Raw genomic sequence first — 20,878 nt, forward strand, 5'->3', positions numbered from 1 at the left:
CGTTACGCTGGTAGTCGATGAGGACGGCGTCCAGCAGCGGTGGAACAAAGTTCTCTCCGACCTGGAGAAGAAAACGGGAGGAATCAAACAGGAGCATCCACGTTCCTTCATGGAAGTTTGAGTTTCTTTTCGACAGGTAAATGACTGAAGGTGCATCTTAAATTTCTGCCTCGCTGTGACGGTACACGTTTGATTGTTAGGCCGATAAAAACTCAGCTCAGGGCAGAAATCTGTGTTTGATCTGAAAATAGCAGCTGGATTAGTTCTACTACTTTTCCTCCTCTTCCTCTGAGGACGGAGTGAGTATGCTGTAAGTATTTAGTCAAATATATATAATAAAGTGTGACCAAGGTTTGATTGTTGCCTTAATACAAAGAAAATTCTCTCCACACTCAAACAGACAGAATAAAATCTCCTCCTGGTCCCTCACCACCACCTCCCCTCTCTGAACTGTCCGACCGCTCTCCCCCTCTTCTTCCAGACCCTACAAAGTATCCTCACTGCCTCTGCAATCACCCCGCTGAACAGCATCCAACAGACCCTTTGTGTCAGCCGTTGTTTTAAACAGAGCGCCTCTGACGTCTGAACGCCGTGTCGTGTGTTAATGGAAGCCGTGTTTCTAGTTTGAGCCTGTCAAAGGAGATTAAATGTCTCTGCTCGGACTGACAATTAATTTGATCCAATCTGATGTTCTCCTCTTTTGCATTACAAACATGTCCTTCAATGTCATGTCAAAGTATTCATATCTGTGATATATTTTTTTAAACCAAATGTTTTCAAACATTACAATCTCTTTTGTTTTACTAATTAATACTATGGAAAAGAACCAAGTCTTTAAGATCAGTAAAGATCTTCAGTCAGAGAGAGAGCACTCAAATCTCTTCTCAAAAAATCTGCTGCAGTTCACTGTAAAGTCAACAGGTGGCATTAAAAGCCAAACCACATGATGTGAGGCAAAACAAACTAGCATGATGAGAATCCACCAGCAAGAGAACCGAAAGCTTGATCATTCTGGATTTGTACAAACAGCAGGGGGTCAGGACTCGGACCCGAGTCATGCAATGTGCGAAGCTTTGCAGAGGCGAGGTATAATACTGCAACGACAGGGCCAGGAGTTAGAATCTAGAGTCTAGTGTGTGCCGTCCCAACCACCACTGACTGACGCTCAAAATGTCCCTCAGCTCATGAACGGGTTTACAAGATCAGAAAAGCGTCTTTAATCTTTGTCTGTAAAGACCGTGTGTACAGGGTTGTTGACTATGAAGGCTGCAGAGGCAGGTTTGGTCATTTCACTTTTTGAGATTCTGGTTGAGATTGTCTTTAGGTCCGGACAGAAATTAATAACTCGTGTGCTCTGAAAAAGAAACAAAGAAAATCTGCCGTCTGTAGCTGTTTGTAAGTCTGTAAAAACTTCGATCTGCCACGAGGTACCGATCTGATGAACCAATCACATCTCCCGGATGGTTCTCTACCTCTCACGAGCACGAGCTGAGGTCCGCGTCTGGACCAATGGCGCTCGTGCATGTAAGCGAGGGGGCGTGGCTTCAGGCAGGGCACTGAGGGAAGGCTACATTCAGAATCATGCTAGTTTAAGAAAATGACCGAGCCTGCCTTTAATGAGTGAGAGCCAGACGATCCCAGCTCGAGAGCAAAGAGTTTAATAAAGCGAAAAGTTATTCTTGCTAATTCAAGTCGACTCGAGCGAGGCCAAAGTATTACACATTTTAAAAAAAAGTAGGAGAGACAACACAAGAAGTTAATTTACATTTTAACACGAGAGCCAGCTAATATTAGCTCTGGGATCATACAGAGAATATTTTAATTCACTTCTCGAATCGAGACAATTCTCACAGGTCACCTCGACTCAAATAGAGCCCGAAATCAATGTCTTCTTTGTGAATTCACCCCCCCCCCCCCCCCCCCCCCCCCACACACAAACACGACTTTACATCTGAGATGAATTCAGATCTTTTTCTCACCATCTGCGGGTCGTTTGATCTGCTGACCCAGCCTGAGATCAGTTTCAGCGTCTCTCGTTTCACCGTTCTCATACTCCGGATCAGAGGCTGTTTGGTCACCATCTCACCTGCAACACAAAGGACACACACTCTGAAGACACTACATGGGAAAGAAACCTTAGTACTCCAATAAACAAGTGCTTTCTCCAAGGGTCATTTGATGTAATTATGATGTTTGACGCTATCTAATCTCTTGATTTTGAGAAGCTTTGATCTTCAACACTGAAAACATCTGACACCGTATAACACTGTAATAATTTCATCTTTACATTGTCATGTTTGTTTGTTTGTTTGTTTTTTTTAGGAGCGCCGTACGCAGTGAACTTTGCATCTTACTCTAAAAACAAGGTAGACTATTTGTCCAGGCTTAATAAAAGGTTCATTCTACCTGCACGGGTCAACATTTCCTCTGTGCTCTGAATCAGCAGCCGATATGAGCTTTGATATGCGATCAGTACTGACAGACCTCATACGGTGTCTCTCCTCCCTTTAAAGCTCGGAAAGATGCAGAGATGAGTCACCAAAAACAGGCACATGCAGAGTCGGAAAAAAGGAGAGCGTGTTCGTGTGGACCCAAAAAAAAACAACAACAACAACAACGCAAAAGTAATACTAAAATCCTGCAGAAGACGGCTGCTGCTGGAAAAACCAATAAAGCTCTGAAATGCCAGAGGCCAAACTCTCTCTTTGTTATTACAAAGTGTTAACACATTGTTTTAAAGGCATTTGAGTAATCTTCAAACCTGGCAACCCACTGAGACCACGCTGAACTCCCAGCATGCCTAAACAACAATAAAAGTACACAGTGAGTCTCTGCATCTGTAAACGCATAAAACGAGCTCAGAGAAGCAAGCTGCTGTTAGACAAACTATCATCGTGGTTTTAATCCGAGTGACACGGCGAATGATCTGTGAGAGACGCGTAAGAAGCTGCGAGAGACAAACGGGTGAAACTTCTGTGAGAAGACGGAGAGGGACAGAGTCTCTGTGAGAATCAAGATCAACATCTGTATTTATCAGCCTTCAGATGGAAGAAATCCAGATACTGAAAGAAGATCTTCTGACAGTTTATACTTGAATTTCTGTGATAGAAACTCTTCAGGTGATGGTAAAAGAAGTTGTCATTCAGCTGACCAACTTAATCTAACACATAACTGCAACATGAGTTTAGCATCATCATCTCCTTTCATCCATCTTTTCCTCACAGGCTCTTTAAACGTTACTTTGCAGTCGGACATCTCTGGAATCACATGACTTGTTTGAATGACTCGGGATGGAGTAAGCGGGGTGCATGCACAGATAAGTGATCAGTCAGCGGTATGATACGAAGACACACCTCCCTTACCATTAGTCTGAATGGCAGCAGAGATGTTCTCGCTTAGGCACTTGTAGACGTTGAGCATGTCGAGGTAAATCCGTCCGAGCTGGATGACGAAAGGGTGACCCACCGCCTTGCACGCTCGGACGTTGGTCTTCAGGATGCTGCCCAGCTGTTTCACAGTCTCAGGGTCCTTCAAGATGTCCACGTTCTGAGGGGGCGGAGTCGACATTTCATCAAACCGTTCTGCCATATGAACAGGTCGATGTATGCATGTAGTCATCTCTTACCTTGGTGGCCTGCTGAATGATGCTGTCCCACACTTGGTTGGGAAGCAGCATGTATTTTTCTATGAGGTGTTCCTGTACAGCCTGATCCGTCTGCGCTCCGATCATGTAACCTACTGCTTCATAGAACGTGTGCACCTGGAACCCAACACACAACTGTCAGAACGCAAACTTCATTTGGCTAAAGCGAGCAGAGTCCGCAGAGTGAAACATCCCCCGCCCGTCGTCTGGGGGAATGTATTCGCTGACCTGTTGAGGTTGGAGATCACAGATGATTGTGTTGATGTTGTTGAGGATCTCGTCGATGAAAGGCATCACCTCTCCCACCTGCACCTGGATGAAGTGGCGCCGGCACTTCTGGGCGATCTTGATGAAAGTGTCACAGGCCATGTCCTGCACACCGTCGTGGGTCTCTGAGGAGGAAGGAGGGGGAGACAATCAATCATCATATTCAGACATGAAGTACTTTCTGAAAATATCAAATAAATGCACCCGGTCTTCTCTCACCGTGCATGAACTCAAAGAGCTTGTTGACCACCGTTTTGAGGAACTTCCAGTGGGCTCTGAGGAAGCGGGGATACTGGCCGACGATGTACATGATGTTGGAGGCGATGATGGCCTTGTTGTCCTTCCCTCTCTTCTGCTCGCAGAGGCCCAGCAGATCCTGAGACAAACACGTTTTCATCTTACAATCGCAAATAAGCCTTCGCCAAAGTCACAGAGTTTATATACAACTGCAAAAAGATAAATTACACACTTCAAAAATTGCTTCAATATTAAGATCCAAGTCGTGTATTTATGAAAATGTATTTAACTAAGGCTTCATCTTTAAGTCAGATTTTTTTAAATAAAACTAAAGCCATCTATCTGATGTTGAGATTTAGTCGGATGTTGAAAAGACAAGATGTTTGATTTTATTTGTTTGAAAGGTCACAAAATGTGATGTTACAAATCAGGGAAGGACATGTTGCGAGTGGTAAAAATCCTACAGCTAAGAAAATGTGCGTCTCTGTTTTCAAACTCTAAATCAAACGCGAGCATGTCGCCGTTCCTGCACCTTGATGACTGTGACCAGGAACCTCTTCTCGTCCTCCTCGTGCATGGCCCCGCTGATGGAGCCGATGGCCCAGCACAGTGTGTTGAGGTTCTTCCAGGACCACTCGGTGCCGTTCACCTGGTTGTGAAGCTTCTCCGTCATGATGCGCTCAGTGTCCGCGTAGTCCAAGTGAGTCAGGTACACTGCATGAAAGAGAGTGAATACAACAGCAGGTCAGTGTGAAGCTGATCTGGGTAGCATGTAGTTTAATATGTGACATTGTTACTGGATTGATTTATAATCATGTAAGTGGGCGAACAAATCGTAAACTACACCTAACACCAGTGACTGAGATGCTCTGGAGTCTTACCCAGGGTTTCCCTCATATTCTTGTAGAGGTTGATGGAGTCAGTGTCCTTCATGAACTCTCTCACCACCTCTCCCTGGTCGTTCTCAACCACAAGCACCTCCTCCGGCTTCGCCATCCGACTCACCATGAGCAGACGCACCTGTTGCAAGAGATAAAATACCTGTCAGCACTTACACACATTGGAGTGTGCAACCTGAGTGTGGCATGCAGGATCCTTTACAGTGAGCTCACACATTCACACACACACACTCACAGAGTTTTGAAATGCAACCATCATAAAATGCAAACACACTATTGGATGTTATTTTGGTGAACAAGCTGCTGATTTCCTGTAAAGTTGTAACTAGTAGCTCTTGCAGCAGCCACCTGTTGTTGATCTGAGCCAACTGATTCTAGTATGACTGCAGCTGAGGCTCTCCATGTTACATAACCACAAACAAGCCTGCACTGAAGTGATGTGCAGAATCACTGCAAGGAGGAGCATTTCAGAATTCCAAGTTTTTGCACTGCAGCAGGAACTCTGGTTTTTGTTAAAGTTGTGTTTTACAAATCAAACCAAGCTTTTATGTTACACTCAGGTTTTAGACTTGTGTTGTTTTTGTTATGCAGAAACTTCAAACTCTACCGGGTGGGAACCAGAGGGGTTTGCTGGTTCAAGTCCTGGTAAGGACCAAATATGAAAGTTGGTCTGCTAGCTTTAGCTTGTATAGTTCTTTTCTAGTCTTCAGACTACTCAATGTGTTTTTGCACCGCATGTCACACCGACACATTCACACACTGACGGTAGAGATTCACACACACTCACAAACCGCACACAAAGCAGCAGGAGCAGTTCGGGGTTAAGCGTCTTGCCCAAGGACACATCGGACACGTTGCTGCAGGAGCTGGGGACCTCGACCTTCTGCTTATAAGACAATGACTCAACTAGCTGAGCAACAAGTCACTTCCTCAGTACTGCCCACGTTCCCTTGAGCAAGGCACTGAACCCCCAACAGCTCTGAGTGTGCTCCCTGTGTAGCAGCCACACTGACACCTCTCCTCTAACGCGTGTCCACAGAGTGTGTGAGTTTCACTCAGGGATTAATGAAGTTTATCAAATAAAATTAAAAGACAAAAGGGAGAGCACAGTGGAGCTACAGAGCCAGCTAGTGGCGAGTGTCTGTATTACAGCTAAGACTCAACATTTATCTGGCACCGCTGGCCTACATTAACTTCATCAAAAAAAGAAAGGTCTGCACACGGCTCAGCTCCCAGAGGGATATTATTTTTAAACAGGGAAACCACTCAAGATCCTCCTCAGGTTTATAATCAGTTCAACCAACTATCACTTCTGGTGCTGATGAGAGAGCATGATGCCGTTTCATCATTCGGGTGACTTACTGTGCACGTCTAGTGAGCCATGTTACGACGTGTTTGTCACGTTAAGAACATGTATGTTTGGTTAGTTTAGCTCACATTCTCCATCACTGTCCTCAACTTTTTTTTGCCCACATCTCAAATATTTTCCAACCAGCACAGAAAAAAGTTGAGTCACAGCTGATTTGACCTTTGACCCCGAAGCTTGTAGTGACTGCACTTTGCTCTGTTAAAGCTATTAGAATTAGAAAATAAGGCCCGCAGGTAAATCAGTGAAGGTGTCCTGTGATTGGCTGAGGTACCTTGGAGAGCACGGGCAGGTAGAGCTGTCTGCGCGGCGGCACGTCGAAGTGCTGGTTGCCCGACAGCAGAGGGGACGTGGACGTAGAGAACGGACTCTCTCTGTAGAGCTCAGCGGCCAAGTGGTTCCAATACTCCAGACAGATTTTGAAGATCTCCGTCTCTTCCACTTCTGAGACCAGCAGCATGTAGTGAAGGGCCTGAGAGAGAGCGAGAGCGAGAGAGAGAGAGAGAGAGAGAGAGAGAGAGAGAGAGAGAGAACACAGGGAACAGTGAGGCCTCAGGACATTCTGCTCACATCACGTTTGGGGGACTGGATTCTGATTTACAATACAAAGCAGCACCAGACCAGCTTCTTCTCTCCATGTATTTTGGCTGCTCACTCCGAGGACCGTAGCCTCTGTACATGGGGCACATAAAGTAACCACTAGGCCACCTACGCCCTGACTGGACTTCTTACCTCCATTAATGTTTCTCTGAGGTTGAGTCTCTTCTCGATGAGCTGGCCGTGTTCTTTAAGAAACGTACACAGGAACAGACTGAGGTTCTGGATGAAGTTCTGCTCGTCGTCTTTCCCGTTGGCGTAGGCAAGCCGAATGTTCGTGTTCAGCGGCAGCATCTGCACGGACACGGATCACACCGAAGTCATGATTAGTGTCATTACGGCAGGAAACGTCCCGCCCCCCGCCCCCTCCTCCCCCGCCTCCCGCTGAGCGTGGTCTGACCTGAGCTCACCTGTTTGAGCTGACACATGGTCAGCGTGAAGAGCGTGACAAACTGCTCCTCGTACTGGCTGACGCTCACGCCGGCGATCTCTGTGAGGCACTTCAGGGTCACGTTGCGAAACATGGGGACGTTCAAGAACTGAAAACAAATGAGAGAAATGTCGAGTTTTGTTTGACAACTTGTGAGCACAAAACAGCAATTACTTGGAGGAATTTTAATCTTGCTTGGCATATCCCTCCAAACCCATGAGGGAGGATTTGTTATGCAAACACTTTATTCTGTTCACTTGATACTCCACACTGTGGCACACACCTTGTACACCAACGTGCTGATCAGTTTGGTTTCAAAGATGTACCCGAGAGGGATCCAGTTTAGGAAACGTAAGAGCGTCTCCAGGGTGGCGTGGACCAGAGGGGCATTCTGGGAGTTTTCCTAAAAGGTGCAATCAATCAGAAGAGAAAGGGCTGAAGAACAAACAGCGACGTTTAAGCGTCAATAACTTTGAAAACACTGCCGGAAAAAAACGTCAAGAAGTGGAGATCTGCTTACCATAACAAACTGACAGAGCTGGAATATCTGCGAGAACTCGTTACACATGCTGAGAGAAAAGACAGGAGACATCGTTCAACGTCCTGATTCATCAAACACAACAACATGTATATCATTAAAATCTCTCCTCGTTGTTTTATGGGACACACGAGTCGAGCTCCACCGTGATAATCGATCGCAGTCACACAGCCGGAGCCAATCCCATTAGACCCTGCAGCATTACTTGTAATCCATTTGCTTTTTTTTTTTTCTCTCTCAAGATTTATTTGGACATTTTCCATCTGAATTAAAGCCGGTGAAATATTTCCTGTCGGTCACCTTTTTCTTTCTGCAAAGCAACAAAACACGGCTGGACACTTCTGCGTCAGAGGACGGAAGAATCTTCCGCGTCGTAAATCATCAAACGTGCAACTTTAAAGCTACCGTGACACGTGAGAGGGGAGCGCAGCGGTGCGTCCAACATGGTGGCTTCTGTGGGAGCGTTAGAGTGTGACGACGTGTCGGGGACTGCATGTGATCCACTACACGCTGCAGACGTCTGCAACCGCAAGTGTTTTTAGTGTCGAGCCAATTTCATTACAAAGTGAGCGCTTGATATAAACGGTTATATGATTTTCTGCAGCTGCACCACACGCCGATTGTTGTGACAACAAAGCGAAGAAGTGGAGAAACACTCGATAACAATCGACGGATCCGAGGGAAATAAATCTTTTTTATTTTCAACATCCTGCTTTAATCTATTTGTTACTAAATGTTCTGCGCTGTGCTGTTTATTGGCCCTAATGAAAATAATCTGGTTTTTAAATATGTTCTTTATTAATCCCTGCGGAGGATTCAGTTTTACATAGAGACCTGAAACACACACACACGCACGCAGAGAAAGGACGTGTGGAGATGTCAGAGCGGGGCTGCTACACAGGGACGGTTAGGGGTCTGGTACCTTGCTCAAGAGCACTTCAGCAGTGCTCTGGAAGTGACCAGGCACCTCTCCAGCTACCAGACCAACTTTCACATTATGGACCCCACCGGGACTTGGACCAGAGACCCTTCCAGTTCCCAACCCAAGTCCCTTCTGTTTTGACCATCAGAAGCATGTTCGGTGGAGTTGCACGCCGTGCTCATGCAAGTGTCGAATGGAGGCAGGAGGTCGACAACGAGCACGGCAGAGCTCGTTTTTCTCTTTCATACGGATCTCTGCATTGCATCATCTGATTAATGCTGTAAGAGCTTCACATGCTGACTCAGTGAGATGGTGTTTTATGGCGCCGTGACAAAGGACTGGATTAAGGATTATGCATGCTGACCTGTCTTTAAGGTGCTTGGCTTTGACTTGGGTCATCTGTCCACTGGAGAAGTCAAAGACCTCCTCGCTGAGCAGCTTCAGGATCACCATGTTGTTCTGACAGAGGCTCTCGCTGGTCCGACTCGCCCCCACGATGTCACTGATGAAGGTGGGCCAATGTTTAGGCCACTCCTGCTTCAGGATCTACACACACACGCACACACACACGTTTTAGGTTACAAGGTTTAAAAGTGACATTTTCTCTCTGTTTTTAAAGATGCATGGTATTTGACTGCAGCTGAGAACCGTAATGCTGATTTTGGCTGAAAGTGAACATCACTACATGCATCTGATTGCAGAAACTGGGACGGCAAACAGGAAGATCAAAACATAAAACAAGTCTCCATCAGCCAGTAATAATGTGATGTTACTTTAAGGAGCTCTGTTTCACGTGCAGAGGTGTGCAGATGTGAACGCAGCGCGGGGGAGTCGTGTGCGTTCAGTCGTTTGGTATATTTCTCTCTTTGACCCTCTCTGACAAAGACGTAAACCTCACGACTGCTCCGGATGCCGGCGCAGAAAATGTGATTTGGATTTGAGTATTCGAGTATGCCACACTAAGAAAGTAAATCCAGCCTCCTGAGTGTGGAATCTGCTGCTCGAGAGTCCCTGAAGGCTGAGGCAGCGTTACTCAGCTGACGCAGGCGGTGACTCATTCTCCGTGGCATTAATGCAGAGTCACTCGGAGCTCCAGCGTCTCTCTGCCCCCCCCCCCTTACACACACACACACACGCACAGAGGTCGTGTCAGTGTTTCATTCAGGAGCAACATTTACAATGTGGACCACTCCTGTTCTTTACAGGGGTCGAGTCGTCACCATGGTATCATGAAGCGGTCTGCACTCATGAGACCACACGGGGCAGCGAGCAGCTCTATTCCTCAGCTCAGCCTTTATAGTACTCAGCGCTTTCCTGGAGGCGGGGCTCAATTATCACTGACACTATACCTTATATAACGTGTTGTTCCGTCTGTATTATTTACTGTGCATCATCGGTAATTACCACAAACAAACAGCTGCATCAAAAACAGAGACATAAATTCATCCCTCTCTTTTCTCTCTTTGAGATGAAATGTGCAGTTTAAAGAGGGAATCATGACGGTGACTGACCCGCCTGTTTTAGAGTGACATCTTCAGGTTAACAAGTCTCACTACAAAAAGACGAGGGCAGCGATGGAGTGTCTCGTTCGTTCGTTCTGTGATGTGCAGCGCGTGTTGCCCTTTCACAAACACACGTCTGACATTCAGAAGAATCTAATGCTGCAGAAGAAAGAGATTCACCAGGAGATCGCCCTGCATAGTAGTCCTCACTGATTCATCATCCACGCTCCGCATTATCATTTAATAACAGTTTGAAAGAGTCCAGTTCTGCTTCACAAGGCTTCACCTCCGTTAATGATACAAGTTATCTGCCTTCGTTAACATTCAGTAACCAGTGAGACGAGTCCGTGTGGAGACACTGACCACATCGACGGTCCAGCTGCAGACAGTGAGTCATTACGGTGGATTTTGCTTGAAGGGGAAAATCTGCATTTTCAAACGTTGGTCATATTTTCAGATTTTGGACTCCGGATGACTAATCGCTTCAAAAAAAAAAAAAAAAAAGTCTGCCTCAGCTGAGCGAATCACAGACGTACCAACTGAATGAGGCAGCAGGAGAGGACCTGGATGACCTAGCGGTTATGCCGTGCTCCTCATGTGTGAATGTAGAGACCGTGGGTTCGAATCCGATCTCTGAGCGTTTCCTCTCTCTCTTCAGCTGTTCTATCTAATAAAGGTGACGAGGCTCAAAATATAACCAACGCTCACGTGCTTTGTGACCTTAAATGACCGAGTATCGGGGCTCTGAAGAAATGTCATGCGCCGATGTTTTCTGGTCCTCTTCAAGCTGGCTCCATGTTTGGGGGTCTTTACAACATATTCAGGGTCCATGTGTTCACATCCACTAAAACTGCCTGCTGCAGCTACTGACGGCTGAAACGTGTTTTTGTGCTTGTTTTTAATTCAGAAACACTCGTGAGGTACGACTCTGCACGTTGACCACACTCCGTTAAGATCAACTCTGATTCGTTGCCCCGTTTTTCCCGGTTCCTTTTGATTTGTGGGTGGGGTGTGAGCGTTTCCTGCTCCCGTGTGCTCTCTTGCTGTCAGTGTGTATAACGTCATTGAACGCCTTTGCTCCCACTTCTTTGGGCTTCTCCACATTCACGCACATGCAACGCTGTGGTGTCGGGCAGCAGAGGACGGCGAGGTGCTTCGAACAGCCAGGCACACACAGCGATGCAGAAAAGTGGTCGGTCTTCATACTGACAGTGCAGACATGATTGAGACATGGCAACAAGCTTGAAGCTTCAACTCTGAGAGTTTTGCATAAAAATGTCTTGGGAGTGGTCATGAAAGGGTTAATTTGGTACCACTATGCTTTTCTGTGTCATATGTGATGAAGTCTTACCTGAACCAGGATCATGTTCAACTTCCCGATGTACACTTTCTCTTTCTACAAAGCAGAAACAAACAAAGGATGGATTAATGTCACAACACCAGCCTCCATTAAGTCTGCCTGCGTGTTACTCCAACAACTCTTCCTCCAGTCCACGCCATAAATGCATCGTGTAAAAGCAGACTTTGTGAAAGCTGCGTCAGTCCCTCGGGGACTTACATTTATTCACTATTGATGAACCATGAATAACAGTGGACGGCGATGCGGCCTTCAGTCAAACACATCGTAACAACTGAACCCAGTGGTTATGGTTCAGTCTGAAACACTCAGCTGCAGTCATCGCCTCGGTCTGGACGACTCAGCACTATGGTTACCTGAATTAGTGAGGTCTTTCCTGAGACCGGCGAGGAGTAATGCCTGTTTACATTTGGCTCTGATGTCTCATTACTGACGAAACACCAGATCTACCCTCGTCGGCAGGCGAGGCTTCTTCTCTTTTCACTCACATGATGTTTTAAACGAGTCCCTGCACCTTGACCCCAAAACTGTAACTTTAGTTACTCACCTCCACATTTGTTGCATCTGATGAAGTCTTGATAATGAGACCAACAACATACTTTTTGATACCTGTGAATATACAAAGACAGAAGAAGAATGATGTGAATAGAAGTGCATTACTCCTGGCCTCTGTACTCCATGAATCTTATCCCTGTATTCAGGCAGTGAAAACAAACACGATGCTGTCTTTCATTTTCACACTGTAGCAAAGTCAGTTTGTAGATGCATTGATCTGTGCTGCAGCTGCCACCTAACAGTCTGCAGGGGAAACGCCGGGTCTGTTCAGCAGAAGTCACAATCTCAAACAAAGTTCTTAGAGGGTCAGTGAGTCAGTGCATGTCGGAAAAAGCCTTTCGTTTTGTCTATTTAAAAAAAAAAAAAAAAAAAAAAAAAAAGAAGTGACGGCCCGGCACTACTTCTGCTAATTAAACAGAAGACTTCTCTGAATGAGTCGTTAGAGATAGCAGCATTAAGTTGATGTGACACAACAGATAAAAATCAGCTGACATCAGTTCCTGAGTCAACAGGGCAGATAAACATCGGTACTTCCCTAATAATTATTTTTGTTTTATAATCATCCGTTTATTGCCAAACAAACATCTAAATAAAATAACAATGCAGGAAAGAAGTTAGATTGAGGGCGGGCTTCAGTCAGCACCGTTACCTGGAGATCTGAGCCGAGGTTAAGGTAAGATTCAACAGCGGCAAATATAATTTAAAAAAATAAATAAAGAAAAAAAGAAAAAAACTTGAAAGAAAAAAACAACAAAACCCCCCCCGATATTTACAGTCATTAATTTATTTTATATTTTTTGTACCAGGAGCCAACAGCATGAAGAATGCAGCTCAGCTCTGTAAATGCTCTTCAGTCTTAACTGACTTGAGAAACACTGACAGGAGAGGAAAGTAAAGTAATAGCTGCCCGGTAACAATGACAGGGAAATGTTGATAGAAGTTAAAGCAGTGAAGCATGTTAAAAAAGAACTCACTGTATAATGCACTAAAAAGAGACTTGTAGGTCCCCTCTGTGTAACATATTAAAAGGCCACAACGTCTGGGATTATGTAGCTCCTGTTAACCTGTTCCCTTCTCCTCTCTTACGTCTACAATAAGATTAACGGTCTGAAACAAACACTGGGATTGTCCTCCAAACAAACAAACTCCGTCACAGGCCTTTGGAAAAGTTACCATCACATTCAAATTCCAGACAAGAAACGTGAACAAGTACAGTAATAACTTTAACCAAAGTTCCTCGACTTCTGCACAAAGCTTGTTCAATCACTGCCGGCCTGTTTTGCTCGTTTCCTCTCTCAAACAGCTGCTACAGTCCAAAGCCCAACCTGGCTCGCAGCGGCCAGCGCGAGCCAGTCGTGCAGAAAACAAAGCAGCATGCCTAGTGGGGCAACGCTTCTCGACTTGGCAACCGCACGTCACGACACTTTAAAGAAAGGCGCACTTAGACAAAGAGAAGTCGTCTGAGAATTACACCACAAAATGCAGCTTTACCTTCACACTGATTCCTGGGGAGAATCTTCCATCTTGTTTTGATAACCGTTTCCAGAATCTGAAGAGCATAGTACTGTAACATGCAAGGAGAGAGAAGCATTAGCACAGAGCTTTCACAGACACACAACTACAAGCATTGTGTAATTTTAAACAGGAGCCAAAAACAGTATGAAGTCGGCCAACTTGTTTCAACTTGCATTTCTAAAAAAATTGATTCAACTGTACCACATTTTTCATGCAGATTTTGTAATAGCTTTGCGGAGCATTCATTTGTATTTTTTTTTTTTTTTTAGATCTCTAAAAGCAGCATTAAGCTTGAACTCTGCAGAAGTCCTGCTGTTTCTCCCAGCATCACACCAGACAGCAAAAGACGGCAGAAAAAAAAAAAAGACAACAATCCATTAACCAGCTTTGTCTGTGACGGTCGGCTTAATGCTCCGGAGAACGTCTATGTTTATGTACTTTCACTGATGATACAGTCACTCCAGCTTACAAGGTTGGGCATCGAGAACTGTTTTTTTTTTTTTTTTACTGAACTGAACTGGCTGCAGAACATTTGAACTGTGGCATTTTTGTGACCAGCTCCTGAAATTGTAGCTCAAACTGACAGATATTTAGTCCTCAGCTTCATTAGTGAACGAGTCGACACATAAAGTCTGGTGGTGCATGAGCTCGTCAGCATGGATTGTAAAAAAAAAAAAAAAAGTATTTTTAGATTAATAACGAAGCAGTAACAGCTGCACGGTCACATCGGATCACATTTTCCAGCAACTCAAAAAAAAAATGACAACAGCGACTTATTGGATGAGTTCAAGATTGTGAAAATTAAAGTGGAACGAATGTTACGTTTAATGATTGACTGCAGCCCAGAAGGTATGCATGCTGAATAATGCATGCAAGAACATGTGAGTAGCAATCATGATTTGACTTTGAGCTTGAAAGCTGAGAAGTTGCAGCAGCTAGCTACAAACCAGCAAAGTGTCGTCAGTAGTTTTAGTGAAGTCGAGGAGTCAGCTGTTCGTTCTAGCAGCTCGTGCTGACTAACTGGGGCGATACACTCAGGCGCCGTGTTTCATCGGCCCTCTGAGTGAGCGTGATCTGTCGTCCATTGTGCCTCTTTTTGACGTTGTGTTGATTATGTGACGGAAAACACAACCCGTTTATTGCGTTTTATTTTGAAGTTGACAAGATGCTCTGCGTGTTTCATTGTCTGACTTCCTGTCCAGGTCGATCCATTCCTTCCAGCTTGTAGCGGCTCGGTCGATAAATAGACTTAAAGCGTATTTGAAACAAAGCGCAGGGACGCTGCCGGAACTCTCCAGAGACGGACCGCGGCGCTCGTTCTGGAAACGGGGGCATGGACTCGAGTGGCAGCGCGGCGCTGACAGACAGCGGCAGCGACTTTGTGGAAACTGGAAGTCAGCCGCTTGGGGCACAGCAGAGGGATAACTCAGACTCAATCCCACAGTGGCAACATAAATACTAACAAACAATATAAAGGAGAGCTTTTAGCCAGCTAACGTTCGCTCGTGACAGGTAATCCTTAAATCCGTTCAAAACGTTTAAAATCGTTTCTTTAGTTCGTTATTCTCTGTTGGTGTCAAACAGAACGCAAATAATCTGAACAGGCCCAAAGTACAAAACGGATCTGACGTACAGAGTCATCGATACCCAACCCTTAAACATGCGAGTGACATTTCTGACACCAAAACATCGATTATTGTTCAAATCCAAGGCGGGCTTGAATCCTTTAACTGGTGTGTCATAAGGAACAGCAAGACCAACCACAGGTTAGGACTTCTATTCATTTTAGATTATTTAATAAAGAAGCATGAAGAGAAAAAAACAACTTCAAAAAACAAACTGTTTATTAGTTTTGTTTTTGATCTGATGCTACTTCAACTGACTGTTTCAACTGTAGGGATCATCAATTGAAGGAGTATACAAAATAAATGATGAATGGCATGTAGTAAAAGATGTTATTAAAGCAGGATTAACAATGTGCTACAGACAATGGGACGCTGGAAGATTAAAGGTGAAATCTTCTTAACAGCACGCTCACTGACAGGTGTCACTCGTGCTCCTGCATTCATATCGGCCATGTTTCGTTTCACCTTTAACTGCCACAGTTTCACAAAACCACCACAAGGGGTAAGAAGAGAGAAGTGCCGAATGCTTTGCATCATTAGAGGGTCTCGGCTGAAGGACTGAGGGGAACAGAGGGGAGAGGAGGGGAAAAAAAGGAGAGGAGGGTGGGACGGGAACAGAGCCATGATCCCTACAGGTGAAATTAAGCCCTCAACAGATTGTCTCTCTATAATGGATCCTACTGACTGCAGCCTGCACCCTCCCTCTGTCCAATGAAACAGATGCAATAGAAACGGATGAACAGAATTCAGTCAAAGGGAATTTAAAAAGGGTAGACCTTGTGGAGGCCTGCCGTCAAAGCCTAGCTGTGTCATGATGCACAGGATGACACACCCCTTTTCTTCCTAATACAAGCCATAAACATAATGGAACATTGTGATTAATATCAAATAGTCACAACTTGAATTCATGACATTGTTCATATATCAGAAGCACTGCAAGAACTAAGAAAAAGCCAAATGTTCAAAGTGCCTTAAAATGATGCACTTTTTTTTTTTAACCAATCAAAGAAGATAAATGCAGAATCCAAGAGGTGTTTACCTTGCGTCCCCTCTTTTCCTCTAATGCTCTTTTTGGAAGACTTAACATTTTAAACACTAGAAAAAAAGCACTGTTGATACAGCAACTTAGACATTAGTCATGAACGTCAGTGTTAAAAGCAATCTTACAGGCAAGCAAAAAAAAGAAAAAAGAAAAGAAAAACTAGGCAATGTCAAGGTGTGTGCTTTAAGGAAGTTCTGAGTGCATCCAAGTTAATCATTTCTCGAGCACGTGCATTCAATTCATCTGATGGACATCAGGTAAGGTTTCACTGTTCAGAAATCAATGGGGTTTTTTTGTGAATCTCTGAATGCTAAATCATTGTTCACAGGCAGTTTGCAGTATCAGCTGTATCAGTGCACAGGCGGGGCGAAATGAACACATCTGTCGACAAACCAAATCTGAGAAGTGCAAACACCGACTGAAAGGAGCGACTGGTAATTATGGTTAATACATTTTGATTCAGGTTGTTCAATCCGTCCATTGTGTGACTGTTTATATCAGCTGGACAGATACAGATACTGTGTCAGAGCAAAGACCTGTAGAAGCCTGAGCTCTGATAAGTTATTGTGCTGAATGTGATTTATTTTATTTCAGCGTCTCTTTAAAAAAAATCTGCACGCATCATAGAGGCGACAGTGACAGCCTGCACATCTAAGTGTGAAGAAGATACATGCGACGGGGTTTGGGAAGCCTCTTCTTTTTCTACCTGACAAAGTTAACTTTTCACTAATAACAAATAAACAGGTTGAGCTTTCCCTGCATATTCAGTGCCATTTTAATATATGTGCGGTAAAGACTTAAAGCTGTAAAGATGAATAATAAATGGAATTTATCTAAAGTTGATTCGTAAACAAATCCGGGGAAACGACTTTGTGCAACTTAAAGATTCAGTCATATGTAATTCATTTGTCTTGACGAGTGTTAAAGAAAATAACTCATGACGTTCAATTTAGACCAGCAGCCCTGCTAAGCCCTGATAACAAGCTAAACAGTCCCAGTAAATATTAACATCTCGTTAGGTTGGTATGAAATCAAAAGAATTTAGAGGATCACCACCATAAACTTCTGCAACTATTTACCTGGTAAGTTCATAACCAACTCGTTTCATTTCATTCAAGTACAGAGGACCTGAATTGATACTGCTGCCAGGACTTCAACCGAGCTCCTGCTGTGTCCACGTGCACTAAAACAACAGACTTCATACACAAAGCTGCTTTCAATGAAATCAAATCAAATCATTCGAAACATCTGGTTCGCAACCCCCTGTGGCCAAGTGTTCTGTGTCCTTTTTTTGTGGTGTGTGTGTGTGTATGTGTGTGTGTGTGTGGGTTTTTTGCATTTCAATTGTTGAGCAAACACTTCCTCAAAGCACACGCAAGTTTCTTCTCACTGATGTTTTTTGGACTGGAGCAAACTTACTTTGGTGTTCATGTTCTGGGAGAACTCGAGGATGGTGTCCACTCTCGTCCAGGCGTCTGGGTGCTCTTTTAAATGTGTCAATACTTCCTGTGCCATTCTTTGCTGTTAAATAAAAACAAATGACACTTTAGATGTAACATTGAAATGTGATTAAGAGGTCAAAACATTTTATTTCTAAAGTTGGACAGCATGATGTTCCATATTTACAGATTATTTAATGGAGAATGAATGCACTGTATTTTGTTCAGGTGTAAAATAACAAGCACTTGTAGCACAGAGAAAACAAAACAGAAAATAAAAAGCTGTTCCTTTAATTTAGGGCCAACAGTTTTGACTTAAATACAACGTAATGTGTCCCGTATGGTTTATAAAGCATTTGCATATGAGTCACAACATACCTGAGGTCCAACCCCATGGTATAGACAGTTCACCACATTATCCAGCAGGTTGATATCCAGTTTCTGGTTGAAGTCCAGCAGCTGCTGTGCTGCATGGTCTGCTAACATTGTCATAATTGCTGGCATAGAGCTCTGCAAGGAGGACAGCAGAAGGGAGGGGGTCATGAGAGCGCTGAACACATTCAACGGGACAAAGTCATGTGAACTGTGCGTACAGAAACTATTCCAAACAGCTGATCACTAAACAAAGGTCCCCCTCGACCCACAAGAGAGATGACATTTTGAGAAGCCTGTGTGTCACAAGTTTGACTGAAAGAGAAAAGGAGAGTTGCGTTGGCTTCTTTTCTGTCACTAAAATTCGGTGACATGTTTGGGCACTTCAGTCCAACCCAGGGGTCACTGTTTGTAGGAAGCATTCAGCAAACAAATTTAATTCTTTCAAAATGAGATAAGGAGCTGGACCAAAACTGAACCACACTCTCTTTGCAAGAACAGGTTAATTTTGATCATCTGCAAACATCCGAGTAGATCATTCATAAAACCAAAAGCAGAAACCAGTATAAACTGAACTACTGCCACCTGTCTTCCAGTAATCAAACACTTATTTACGTGACCATATTAAGACGGTTCACGGAGCCACGTGCCGGATATACCAGGCGACGTCACGTTGTTTACATCTGCATCACTCCTGCAAAACACAAGTAGCAGGGAGCAAATCTGAATAATGGATGCAGCTTACACCTATGTTGACAGTTACTCTAGCACTGTCTGTGAGGTAAATGTAGCGTGCACGCTGCACCAGCGGCAGCACACCTCCTGCTAACACGAGCTAACATTAACACTGTTCTCCAGGTTAGCTGTTAGCACTGTGGCGCACACACACACACACGCGCACAGTCCACATGTCGCTGCAACCACTCCCACTAAAAGGATACCAGGGACGGAGGGCGCCCATACATCCATCTCCCTCACTGTCCCTTTTTTGTTATGCTGTTTCTGCAAGTTTTCTGTATAAATGTGTGCAGCTCAGGGCTGCACTTGCGCCCAGTCTGTCGTCATGGTTACACGTTTTACATCACGCAGAGATTAAAGTTAACGTTGGCTACCCGCTAATCACCTAGCAACAACAAAAAAAAATTTGACATCCGCTCGCATCACGTATCGGGAGTGATGCTGCGGATTTATTAAGACTCCACGATTTTTGCTTACTTTATCCATCTCTACAGTCGCCTCGGTGCACTTTTAATGCTTTTTATTTTTTTTGTCAAGTTGAAGCACTTTTTGTTTTGACAGCCAGCGTTAGCTAATCCTTATAAAGTGGTACATGCTAGCTAGCGGACAGTAGTGGTCGAAAGGCTATTTGAATATATTTTCTAAATTAGCTAAAGAAAATCTATGACAGGCGACGTTAACCTCACACAGCACAACTTAATTACCAACATTCGTATGCATTTTATTCTCTCCCCCCCCTCCCCCCCGCAAGTAAAGTTTAAAACACAGCACTTGTCCACTTCACACCCCGGGTTACCTACCTAAAGTCCAAGGCTCTGACTGAAAAGAGGCGAGGAAAGCAAGCTACAAGATAATAAAAAAGAGTACTTCAGTGTCAGTGATGATTAGAAAAGATTCCTATTTCTGCAGCGTTGACTATCTCCAGCTCCAGCAGTGAATGATGTCTGGCTGCTGTGAACCCCGTGATTGTGGATTTCCAAAACTACTACCGCGGCAAACCCTTCAGTATGTCCCTCCGATACATTTTACGAAACCTTGATTCACTAATAAATGCGTTACTGTTGTTAATTTTTCCAGCGGGGCGGTGTAGAGGTTGTTGTGTGTGCCTGCGCCTCCTCTCTCTCAAAGCCACTAACTCTCAACCGGTTGAAACCGGTTCAGACTGGGAGATTCCATCTCGGTTTAGTTTTTCAGCCGATGGCGCCGCGTAAAAGTTTGGACTTGGGTGACGCCCACTCCGCGCTGTGATTGGCCGCGGCCGCGTCGGAGACTCCCTACTCGGTGTCTCATTGGTTGATTTGCCTGTCAATTTATTTCAATTCGCTCAAGCGCCCACGCGACTACTCCGCCCGGAGAGAAAAGGAGGGCAGACTCCCATTGCAGAATGGACTTCTTCTACATGACTCCGCTTATCAGAATAGCGAATAAGTAAGCGACCACTCTTAAAGAGCCTCTATTGTGGGGTCAAGTTGGACATTCACTAATCTCCATGCATTATAGCACCGCTGCACGCGCTGTGCAAAAAAAGGACTTAGAACTCGTGCCTTTTTACGTGTTTATCCACTTAGACTCCGTGTGCTCCTCTTCTTTTAAAAGGAATATGTCCCTAAAGGACAGTACTTGTGTCATTCAGTGACACTGTCGGGTTGAGTGATGTGATAGACCTCTGGTACCATTCATTTGCCTGTTGCTTGTAAGCTGGTAATTTTCCACCAGCCACGAGTGGGAGTGGTTACACGATCATGAACGCACGGGGTTAGAAAAACGACTTGAAGGAGAATTTGTCTCCCTTGTGGGCAATGGCAACAAAGTGGAAGGTGGACGGTATAAAAAT

General features: G+C 44.6%; 1 protein-coding gene across 3 annotated transcripts in view; it reads right to left on the minus strand.

Moving 5' to 3' along the window:
* The window catches only part of LOC306835712 (exportin-1), a 26,824-nt gene extending 6,581 nt beyond the window's left edge, over positions 1-20,243 (minus strand). Inside the window, exons 1-21 of one of the 3 annotated variants that reach the window (XM_079362410.1) lie at positions 20,104-20,243; positions 19,845-19,887; positions 18,313-18,444; positions 17,915-18,016; positions 13,805-13,877; positions 12,306-12,367; positions 11,753-11,797; positions 9,264-9,445; positions 7,960-8,008; positions 7,723-7,842; positions 7,420-7,548; positions 7,145-7,303; positions 6,687-6,884; positions 5,029-5,167; positions 4,680-4,861; positions 4,130-4,286; positions 3,872-4,035; positions 3,626-3,760; positions 3,354-3,546; positions 1,980-2,086; positions 1-61 (exon numbers count right to left, since the gene is read on the minus strand). The exon at positions 1-61 is cut by the window's left edge and continues 134 nt beyond it. In XM_079362410.1, the coding sequence (XP_079218536.1) occupies positions 1-61; positions 1,980-2,086; positions 3,354-3,546; positions 3,626-3,760; positions 3,872-4,035; positions 4,130-4,286; positions 4,680-4,861; positions 5,029-5,167; positions 6,687-6,884; positions 7,145-7,303; positions 7,420-7,548; positions 7,723-7,842; positions 7,960-8,008; positions 9,264-9,445; positions 11,753-11,797; positions 12,306-12,367; positions 13,805-13,877; positions 17,915-18,016; positions 18,313-18,438 (2,383 nt within the window). In that variant the 5' untranslated portion in view covers positions 18,439-18,444; positions 19,845-19,887; positions 20,104-20,243. Of the gene's footprint in view, positions 62-1,979; positions 2,087-3,353; positions 3,547-3,625; positions 3,761-3,871; positions 4,036-4,129; positions 4,287-4,679; positions 4,862-5,028; positions 5,168-6,686; positions 6,885-7,144; positions 7,304-7,419; positions 7,549-7,722; positions 7,843-7,959; positions 8,009-9,263; positions 9,446-11,752; positions 11,798-12,305; positions 12,368-13,804; positions 13,878-17,914; positions 18,017-18,312; positions 18,445-19,844 lie in introns of all 3 variants that reach the window. The other 2 variants (XM_079362409.1, XM_079362411.1) reach the window with 2 other exon arrangements.
* Between the last annotated feature and the right edge of the window lie 635 nt (positions 20,244-20,878).

This window comes from Symphodus melops (assembly GCF_947650265.1).
Source record: "Symphodus melops genome assembly, chromosome: 15".
Classification (NCBI taxonomy): Eukaryota; Metazoa; Chordata; class Actinopteri; order Labriformes; family Labridae; genus Symphodus; species Symphodus melops.